The following is a 10,962-nucleotide window of genomic DNA, read 5'->3' on the forward strand; positions in this document are numbered from 1 at the left end:
GATTTCCCATTCTGTCGCTGGTGGCATCAACGGCCAGTGTGGAATGTGCTCCTGTGAAAATATAATGGATGAACTATATATTAGAGAAATAATAGAATGTGGTCGAGGAGAACTGGAGGCGAAACACACAAAGCTGTGTGCGTCTGAGTGCTTGCACTAATTTGCCCGTGTATGATGTACACTAAACCCTTTGCTGAATAGTTGGCTTATTTATCAGATCCATGCATCTATTAACCAGTTATTAATTGTTACTGATTCCTTACTACCCATCGAACAAAAAATATTGGAGTAAAAAACGGTGGCCGGCGGCCAGCGATGCCAAATGATTGTGATCTGGCTCTGTAGAAGGCATATGCATCCATCCATGATCCATCATCCATCTACTATCAAAATACGTACAACTGCTCACTTAAAGATTTGCAAGTGGATGGCCAACTTGAAACATAAATGTATATACTACATTTTATGTATGAGCTTTCAGCCAACAACTCCTGGTAATGCAAGAGAAGAGGCCCAAAGGATGCGACAAGAGAGAGGCGCGGTTCCCCTGCCCCACAAATATATTTTTTTGAAGAGAGGCAAAAGATTTGCCTCATTCATTAAATAAGAGGAATAGAGTTTATGTTCGTGTTACAACACTGACAGCGCCGCAACACCCGAAATATAGTAGTAGCAAAGATAAGCAATTCTCTGTCGAGTGCAATATCAGCTGTAACAATAAACAAAACTACATTATTTTGTTAGTACCGATGGCACTAACGATAGAAGGTCCAAACTAGAAGATTTCAAATGCGTATTAACTACTGGTAGTACAGCTCATGAGTTTGGCAGCCTGTCTCAATCTCATTAGGGAAGACTGCAAAAGTATGCTTCTCTTAAGGTCTTCCTGGCTATTAGTCTTTTTCATTTTTGTGCTGACTCGGACCATGGATGTGCATGTGCTGCTACCACACTGGAGCCTGGTCTTTGATAGGGAAATATTGATGGATCAACCGGCAGTACTATATTACACAACCTTCGTATAATATAGATGGAACGGAGGGAGTAGTATATAGGTGCTAGATGAAATCAACATACGCAGACGTCTCGCTATAAGCAATTGCAGGTTAGGTTGTGGGTAGCTATCTCAGATTAGTTTACTCTCGGATTAGTGCCAATAGGTTCATTCATTCATGTGCTGGAAATCCAAGAAACAGGTGTCATCAATGACATATGGAGGGAGGGTTGATATATTACTACCTCCGTCCTGGTTTATTATCCCTCCCTCATATTTATGGTCATATTTTGACCATAATTTTAACTAGTAAAACATAAGTTATACATAGAAAAAATAATATTATCGAAAACTAGGTTCAAATATGAATCCAAGGATATAATTCTTGATGACATGTATTAACGTTTTGTTAGTTAAATTTATGGTGAAAATTTGAGACAAAATACAAAGGGACCAATAGACTAGTACGTATTGTCCAATAGACTAGTACGTATTGTCCAAATTTATGGTGAAATTTTAACTAGTAAGCATGTAGTCGCTGGTGTAACTTCAGACACGGGATGGTTGACCGAGGAGCAGCAGGTGGTGTGGATACAGTAGTGCTCCATTTTGACAGGGCAGACATTTAGATTGAGCAAGGCAAAATAATATGACGCCTCTGTTTGATATACATCCGTTCGATTGGCTCATATACAATGCGTTTACCCACGATTTTGGCCATATTTAGCCAGGATCTCACCATCATTTGTTTGGTCCTGTATACATCACTCTGAATTCCTATGACATACAGTTACAATTCTGCAGCCGGGAGCTTGAATTAGCTCCACTTTCTGACAGTCATTTGTGTTGATGCAGTACAAATTAAAAGCTGAAATACCAGTATTGTATTGATTGATGTATCCAAAAAACCATAGTTTTTCAGAGAACCAACGCAAGACACCCACGAAAAAGAAAAAGGAAAAATGCAGCTGCTTCAGAGAACCTGCAACCTGAGCTGCTTTCAAAGAGCAGAGCAGAGTAGCCTAAACTCCAAATTAAAAGCTGACAGTCATTTACATGCACTGCACAAAGAACTGCCTTGCCAAGGTTACCATATTACTGCACCAGCTAGATAGCCCGCCATGAAGTGTACATCTTCAAATTCATAAGTGTATATGTCACACTTCTCAGGAAATTAGTAAGAATACTCAAAATAGTAGAGTTTGTCTGTTGCTCTGAATTCATATGTGTGGACTCTGAATCTTTGCAGGTAAGTGTGTCTGTTGCTTTCCCAGTATCCCTGCATGGATTCGATCATCACGTTAACATGAGCTTCCAATGGTCATGGCATTATTAGTAAGAATACTCAAAACTAGTAGAAGTTGTAACAGCAGACGTACATATATCCTTGCATCATATGGTCCTTTCGCCTAAAATGATATACCCTTCCTCGTTCTGCTGGAGTTGCAGCCTAGTCCTCTTCTTCCACCAATCGACCCTGGCAAGCAAAACAGAATAGTGGGAGATACATTCAGCTATCCTATATCAACTAGATTGAAACAAATATTAGCTAGATTGAAACAAAGAGAGACCGAAGTATTACCTGATGAATATTTGTCTGTATGTTGCAGGATTCAGATGTGTAGAGCACGTGCCATTTCTTCTCATCCTGTCCATCCTCTGCATAAGCCTCGACTTGCTTAATATGAATGAACTTGCCCCACTCGGAGCTAGATTCACCCTCAGCCATGGAAGTGAGTACTGCTAGGTTGCAGGTCAGCAGCAAATGACTAGGCTTTATAGTTTGCAGGTAGTCTGGAAGTTGGCTTTCCCAGGGAGAAACACTCAGCTGGAGTCTTCGGAGTGTAGCCATCTGCTGCAGAGTCTTGAGCTTCGGGCATAAAGCGATTTCAAGCTTCTGTAATTCTGGAAGATTGGAGATCTTGCCCAATTCGGGTATGTCATACAAGTAGAGCTCAACTACAGAAACAAAGTTCTCTAGAGAGTGGAGACCTTGGACGCTCCACATGTCTAGCTTCTTCAAAGCCTTTGCATGAGACATAAGACCCGGAGGCATACGGCCCAGTTTGCAAGAAGTGATACGAAGTTGCTCCAATAAGGGCATAGCTTTCACTTCCGTCTCCCAAACCCACTCCTCCCATTCCTCCATTCCGTGAAAACTCAACTTCTGGAGTCTGGGAAACGTAGCAGCCAACTGAGATGAAGGACGGTGCAGCTGATTGTACTGTTGAACGAATTCAGGACCAATGCACTTGATTACTGGAGCCCCGTCCACTTTTATCCACTCCAAATACGGGAGCCTGCACAAGCCATCTGGGAGTTGGGTGCAGCAGGGCAGGCGTTTGAGGACAAGAATCTTCAAGCTCTCGAGAGGTACCATAGTTGTGGACGTCATCCATTCTGGGAGCCGATGACCAAAATATCTCTCGATGTTGATTTGTTCTATGCAAGGCTGAGGACATAGTACATCAAACACTGCCTCAATCATCTGCTCCTCCTCCTTAGACTCAGAGACTTCTCCTTGGACCAACCCATCTCCCACTCTACCACCACATTTTAAACCAAGAGAGATAAGTTGTTTCTTTGCATTTAGCCTTGCCTTTGCAGACAACAAGGCACTAGATACATTTTCTAGACTCCGTATTGAAAGTTCATTGAGTTGGGAAAGAGACCCCAACTCTTCCAGACTACACCAGTCACCATCAATATAGGCTGGAAACCCAAATAGTGAAGTCAAATTTGTAAGAGCTCGGAAACCCCTAGGAATACTACTTACACGTGTGTCATCCATATCAAGATATCTCAACCCTTGCAGCTTGATAATACTATCAGGAATTTTCATAAAACTTTCACAACCTTCAAGGTTAATATGCTGTAGGAATTTCATCTCATGGATGTTCTCTGGTAGTCTACACACATCAGTCCTCTTTAATGCCAAATATCTCAGGTGCTTCAGTTGGTACATAGATTCAACTAGTGCAGCAATATTTGCAGATTCTATATGCAAAAGACGTAGACTTGGGAAGTAAGTCAATGAATCCCCAAGATGACTTTTGAGGTTTCCAGTTAATATTAGTGACCTAAGCAATTTCTGCTCTCTTAAATATATCCACTCAAATTCATCTGATCCCACACCTTTGGTTTCTACAGACAGTCTAAGAAAATTGGATGATTTAAGGTTTTCTTTAGCAGTATCTCCATTGTGAACTACTAGTGTTTCATCCCTAGCCATAAATTGAGCAAATGAGCGGATGACATCATGCATGTTGCAGATAAGTTGGCTAGGAAATGATGGATCTATCTCTATAAGGTTCCTTAATATTAGCTCTTTATAGTTCCTTTTCCCTTCTTCTTCCAAACTAGTTGAGCCTCCTTGAAGCAATCCTTCACAAATCCACATGGACACAGTTTCACCAAGAGTTAGCTCAGACTTTTTGGGTTTAAGGGAGAAGTGCAGGAAGCATTGTTTTAAGCAAGAGGGCAAGTCCTTGTAGCTAAGATAAATTGCATAGTTTAGTTCATCTGACATTGGAGATACTGACCAGATGTCATCATTCAGGACATCTTCCCATGCAAACTGTGATTTCTCCTTGCTGCATAGAAGTCCCCCCATTACTTTTATAGCGAGTGGTAAACCGTCACAATTTTCTACAATTTGCAACCCAATTTCCTTTAGCACATCAACCTCGTGTCCATTCTCCTCTGTAGTGAGTACCTACAAGCAGTTTAAATGTATAGCTTGAATAAGGGCAACAGAACATCTGAAAGTGGTGATCAGCTTATCTAGTTATTTCATTTACTAATAATATGTTAGTTCAGCAAAGAAACCAAACTAATACTCCTTATGACCATAAATGTATTCTGGTTTGTATATGGGCATAGTTTTCATGGTGAAACAAGCTTTCTGAATCAAATGAAAATTGTTGCTTCAAATGAAAATAATACTACACTATGAAAGTATATTGCACATGGATGTAGTAGTGTCAATTTGATGGTATCAACATCGGTACAAAATCTACAGTTATATCGATGTTTTGAAATATTTGACTGACCCAAGTCCGAAGATAACCTATATTCATAAGGAATAAAAGTTATGCACCACCAAAATTAAATGGCAGTAGAGAAGTTTAAAGCCATTCGCTAATTTCTTATCTACTAAAGCTGACATCATGCACATGCATATTATTCTTTTATGTAATATGTATTATCATGCAAAACAGAGGCTTAGGCACACACACACATACAAAATGAATACTTCATCGGTTCCTGAATATAGTTTATTTAGGATTTGACACGGTCCTGATGTTGATACATTGAACATGGAAGTTATGTGCATGTTAGTTGCCTCACATTACTTTATAAAATTATGTTTTATGATGAATATAAGTGATATTTCAGATGATAGTATTTTCTTTATAGATGCTCAAAATTAGAGACACTTGTCTCGTAAAATTCTAATAACGACCAAGATTTTGGATCATAGGTACTACTAGTTAATTACTATTTATACAAACAAGTAAATATATGTGAATTGTATTTACGTGAACTCGTGTTAAGACTGAAACTTACGGCAAGAGCAGTATAGTTGCATGGTGTACAACGGTACCCATACTATTCTTCTGACAAACAATTATTAGTAACTAATACTAGTCATCAATCAACTGAAGACATGTACAATGACGCACTAGACGGTATGGAGGGACACAATAAATTATATTTAAATTGATTGTAACACCATGAAGTCAAAAGTTCATCTCACATATGTTACCCTGGAATCACTACGTATTGATCCAACAAAGATACATATCTAAATACAGCTCAAGTCAAATTAACAGTGTGTGTGTGTGTGTGTGTGTGTGTGTGTGTGTTGAGTTTGGGGCAGTGCTAACCTGATTCTTGAGCAATGACCATGCATCTTCGCGCCCTAACTTGTCAACGTGGTGGCAGTGTGCAGCTTTCATGTTTCTCGCCACAGTTTCACTTCTTGTGGTGATGAGGACTCGGCTGCCCGGGCCACCATAGCCAAAGGGAGTCATGAGCAGTTTGTTCCATGCATCAGCTCCCCACATATCATCGAGCACAAGAAAGAACTTCTTGTCCTCGATGGCGTTTTTGAGAGAATCAACAAGTAGGGCCCTATCTCGAGTCCCACCCCCTCCAGGTTGGTCTCCCCCAGCGGCAGTAATGGCTGTACTTAATAGCTCAACATCGGTGAAATCCTGTGTGATACTAAGCCATATCTTCTTAGTGAACTTGCCTTTGATAGCCTCGTCATTGAAGACCTTCTTGCCGAGGGTGGTCTTGCCAATCCCACCAACACCAACAATGGCAACCACCATGTGGCGACCAGTCTTGTCGCTGCCCTCCTCACTTGTGAGCACCTCCACGAGTGCTCTTGTGTCCTCCTCAATCTTCTCGCCAACAATACCTGACCGCTCCAACAATGAATCTGTTTTCCGGTCAGTGGCAAGAGATCGAGTCATCTTCATGTCTTGGTACACTTCTAGCTTGGCAAATTTAAATTTATTGCCCCGCTCGCAGATGCTATCCAGCTCCTTGTTCAATGCCTTGATGCGGGTGCCGATGTCGTGGGAGTGGAGAGGATTTCGCATGCAGAAGAGGAGTGGGTTAAGGCACCCCATGTCCTTGGATGGACGCTGCTCCATGGCCTTGAGCTGACATAGGTCGACGATGTCGGTGGCCAGGTACATGGCACGCTTCAGTTCCCCCACCCACCCCCGCACACTCTCATCGGTGATGTTCCGCCTATCAGCGTCTGCAAGGAAATTCTTGAGGTCCCCAAGCTTGATGCTCAGATCTCTGATCCCGTCAGACACGCCGATTAGCATGGCCACCTCCTCTTTGGCCATCTCGGTGAGCATGTTGGTCACGTAGGATGCCAAAGCATCCAGAACCCCCGCCATTGGTTGCAAGGTTTGCTCACGCTTGAACTAGTACTGAAAAGAAGCATGGAAATAAAAATTAGTCCTTTGTATTACTACCTCGCTTTTTCACATCAACAATCCCATGCTAACAGGAAGGATAATCAGATTCACTCACTAGAGGCTAGTAACAAATCCAAAGGAAAATGTGGCTTGCAAAGACGGTGCACAGAAATTCGGCTCGAAATAAAACCGATATAGTATTTGCACAGCACGGGCTCAAAATCTCGGTGCTTCCTAGCTACTAAAAGAAGATCTGAGCTCAATTTGCACAGCACAAAACAAAATCAAAGCTTTGTACGTACTCAACAAATCGGAGCTTTCTATGACTGCGCAAACCCAGAACCCGGTGATTTCTTCTGCTGAGAAAATAGGAGTTCTATACGTGGTACGGAAATCATCTCAAAGATTTGTAAGAAACAATTTAGTCTGAGCTTGCTGCGGCCCCACTCAGATCAGATCTGAGGATCCGCTGGCTAGGACGAAGAGGAGAGGAAGGGGGTCCTCACCTTCTACTTGTATGGCGGCTGCGGCAACGTCGGGGGAAGCGGTCGTCGGCGTCGTGCTGTGCACGGCCGGCTGCGCCGTAGAGAAGAAAGAAAGAGTGAGAGTGAGCAGAGTGCTCACCCAGGGTAGAATGGGAAAAGGGAGGTAGTAATCAATTAGCAGACGGGAAGGGTGAATATAATCTCGGTGGCCGACCAAGGTCTGTAGCTTCACGAGGGCTGATGTCCCAATCAATCAGCCAAAGGTGGTAGCCTCCCTCCGGCCACATCGCCGTCTCTGTCCAGAGCAGTGAGCTCTGCTTCATTGATTCATTGATTGAGGTCCCAGCCAGCGTGCGAGCGAGCGCCACCTTCCCCACCCTACCCCACCCGGCCAAATTTGATGTTTTGATTTTTTTTTATGTTCATCCTAATATGACTCCGGTATAAAAAAATTGAGATCTGACCTTTTTCCTACCAACAGGTAGGTTGACGGTAGGGTTGCATAGCTTACCGCCGAGCATCATCTAACTTTATTATTGCTGACGTGTCCTAACGGCCATACCGCCAGCTATCTGGCGGTAGGGTGTAATAAGCTACCGCCGCACTGTTAGGCGGTAGGGTCTTGCATCTGTGCATAGTGCTTTAGCCTCGCCGACACCACACCGTCGCCCCCAACCAAGGTCAACCTCTCTCCACGGCGCCCAACAATGCGTGAGAATAAACGGCTTATTCTTGTGTCGGGCCTTCAAAGCCTTCAAAGATTGAAATGCCTACACAATTAAAGATGCGGCCACAATTGTAACATGAAAGGACACAAAATGCATCAAACATAAATGGCATGCCAACATGAATGGACACATGATAAAAAAAATGAGAGGCTCATACCAAGTCACCAAGGTCTAAGCCGCTCACGGGACAGGCCTTGATGCTCTCAAGCACGGCACAATACTTGTTGCACTTTTGTTGGATGAACCCCCATCTCTTTTGGATTTAGTTGATGCCGCGGGTGCTAGCAAATTGGAAGGGGGCAAACTTCCTTCGCTCATGAAACTTCTTGTGAACTCTTGACCAAAAGATGGATACTTTTTGCTCGACACCTTTCGTGTGATCTTGGCCTATCTCCATCCAACTCGCAAATCAAAGTGTCCTCATCTTGGGTGTACGATCCCGTGCGAATTCTTTGCCTCCTCTTTTGTGCCACGGCCCTTTGGGCGAGCTTATCGACAAACACCAATGGCTTGCCCGAAATGTCAACCTATTCTTCCTCATCTTCACAATACAAGTCCTCATCTTCATCCCAAGAGTTGCCATGGCCGTCCTCATCTTCATCATGGCCGGTGAATTGAGTGTCTTCATAATGGCCGCGTCCGTCCTGGCTTTGGGTGGCGTCGCAATCAATAGATTGTGCGTGGCCATCGACGTGGAAGGCCTGGCCACGACCCTCGAAGATGACGTTCTACATGAACTCCGCGAACTCAGGGTCGTTGGCCGTGGGCGTCGGTATTGGCATTTCGTCGAACAACCTGCGGGCGTCGGCCATGCTCGCTGAAGGGAACGAACGGGGCTGCTTTCTTTGCATCCTGTCGGACGACTGGCCAACGCTGTTGTACCCCGGCGTGACGTTGAGGTCGATGACTCCCGCGGGCGTGGCCGGAGCGACCACGTTGCAGTCGGCGAGGTGGAGAACCGTGTCTGCCCATGGCCGTGGAGCGGCGGCGCACGATACGTTTCGGGCGTGACAGACGAGCTCGGGGAACCGTACTATGGAGGGCGAGCGCCCGACGAGCCTATGCTGGCCGCGACCATGGCAGCGACCGAGAGGATGGCCTGCAGGGGTCAGCACAACCCTAACATGAGGGGGGGCGTGCGCCTTGGTAACGATGGCGTCCTTGTCGTTGACGTCCGCCTAGTGCTGCGCGGCCCGCCGGCCGCGTGGCGGCCTCGGAGGCGTAGCCCGCAGCGACCTTTTTCTCCTTGTCCTTTGCCCGCCTGTTCCTCCTCTTGTTCGATTCGGCGTCGAGCTTGGCGACCTCCACCGGCGTGAGCTCCCACCTCGGCTTTTTGGTGCCCTTCTCCGTTCAGCCGCAAACGTTGCCCAAAGTTGGGCCGGAAACAGGTCGAAAGTGAACAAAAAAGGACAACAGTCCGTTTGCTTCCGTGCGTTGGGCGGCCTGTTATGTCTTTTTAGCCTCAAACGAATGCGCCCGAACCATTTGGGGTCACGCGTTGGAGTTGGCGTCAAGACGGGGACGAGGGTCACGTGTTGTCTAGGAGGAGACGTCCCTGTGGCCTTGGTCGTCGGCTAGCAGTGGCGGCCGGAGCCCACCGGTGACTCCCCTGCCCTGTTCCTTGATAGTCCCTCCGTCCGCAAATAAGTATACTTCTACGCTTTGGTTTAAGTTAAAGTTTTAAAATTTTGACCAGTTTTATAAAAAAGAGTAGTAACATATATGACATCAAATTGGTATATTATTAAACTACATTTCAAAAGGAATCTAGGGATACTAATTTAGTGCCATAAATACTGGTACTTTTTCCTATAAAATTGATCAAAGTTTTAAAACTTTGATTTAAGACAAAGGCTAGATGTACACTTATTCACGGACGGGTGCGTACGCTCCCCTACCCTGTTGCCACCTGTGGTGTACACAGCACAGTGATGGCCGGAGCCCACCGGTAGCTCCCCGCCCTGTTCCTCCACAGTGCCGTCCAACCTCGCTTTCCCCTTCCCGTCCCTCCAACCCCGACCACTGTGCTCAGGCTTTTTTTTTGAAGTAGTAGCTACTGGGAAGCCTTCATTTGTGTGGTAAGTACTCCTAGGAAGGGACTGTTGATGTTGTACAAATTAATCTGAGATTTTTTTTTTCAGTAGGAAGCTTTCATTTGTCTGTTAATGTTAGTAGGAAGGAATGGATTGTTGATGTTGTTTATTTCGAACCTCAGATTTGTTTGTTAATTAGGAACCTCAGATCATGTTAACTTTCTCCAATCAGAGGGTGAAGATGGACTGCCTCGTTTAGCTGCCTTGATGGAATCTGCGGATGAAGATGAGTAGGATGCAGACAACCCAGAAAAAATAGAGGAGGAAAGCAACAGCATGCAGTTAATTTCATGCGGCTAGTTATGTACAGTAGGTGCTACTCGCACAGCCGGGGACTGAATCTGCTGCTCTTATTGTGCATGCAAATGAAGTGCAGTTAGTCAGAATGAAGTTGCATGTAGGCAGCCCTTGCTCTTGATTTCTCTGTACCATGATTGCAATGCGTGGAAGGAAACAAACATGTAGACAAACTTCTACCCCCCCCAAGGTAATATATATAGTGAATTTGTTTTATTTAATCTCTTGCTGTTGATTGCATTCCATATTAGTAATTCAGTGGTGTATATGCTAGGGCCTGAATATGCTCTTGCCACTGTTTCGTTTTGCTTCGTATATACGAGTGGTCATGGTCTGAAACAGAGTCTGAAGATGTGGAGGATGTACAAGACGACCAATACCAAAATGACCCCGCCGTGAATCATGGAGAAAAGGAGGAGC

The 10,962-nt window shown here is 44.6% G+C and overlaps 1 protein-coding gene across 1 annotated transcript; it reads right to left on the reverse strand.

Moving 5' to 3' along the window:
* Window positions 1-1,855: 1,855 nt before the first annotated feature.
* On the reverse strand, window positions 1,856-7,698 carry LOC125550122 (putative disease resistance protein RGA3). The gene is made up of 5 exons (XM_087517364.1): window positions 7,446-7,698; window positions 5,884-6,951; window positions 2,577-4,709; window positions 2,374-2,471; window positions 1,856-2,273 (listed from the first exon to the last, which is right to left on the reverse strand). Exons 2-4 carry the CDS (start codon window positions 6,916-6,918, stop codon window positions 2,445-2,447), a joined length of 3,195 nt encoding a protein of 1,064 aa, XP_087373490.1. The 5' UTR covers window positions 6,919-6,951; window positions 7,446-7,698; the 3' UTR covers window positions 1,856-2,273; window positions 2,374-2,444.
* Window positions 7,699-10,962: the final 3,264 nt, after the last annotated feature.

The sequence above is a fragment of the Triticum urartu genome, chromosome 4A (genome assembly GCF_056163025.1).
Source record: "Triticum urartu cultivar PI428250 chromosome 4A, HENAU_Tu73, whole genome shotgun sequence".
Classification (NCBI taxonomy): domain Eukaryota; kingdom Viridiplantae; phylum Streptophyta; class Magnoliopsida; order Poales; family Poaceae; genus Triticum; species Triticum urartu.

What these genes read in the sequence shown, in the direction of transcription:
- LOC125550122 (XM_087517364.1), bottom strand. Translation starts at nt 6,918, where the DNA reads ATGGCGGGGGTTCTGGATGCTTTGGCATCCTACGTGACCAACATGCTC. An exon ending in GGTCATTGCTCAAGAATCAG is followed by an intron (nt 4,710 to 5,883) that starts GTTAGCACTGCC and finishes AACTGCTTGTAG; the next exon opens with GTACTCACTACAGAGGAGAA. An exon ending in TACAGACAAATATTCATCAG is followed by an intron (nt 2,472 to 2,576) that starts GTAATACTTCGG and finishes TTTGCTTGCCAG; the next exon opens with GGTCGATTGGTGGAAGAAGA.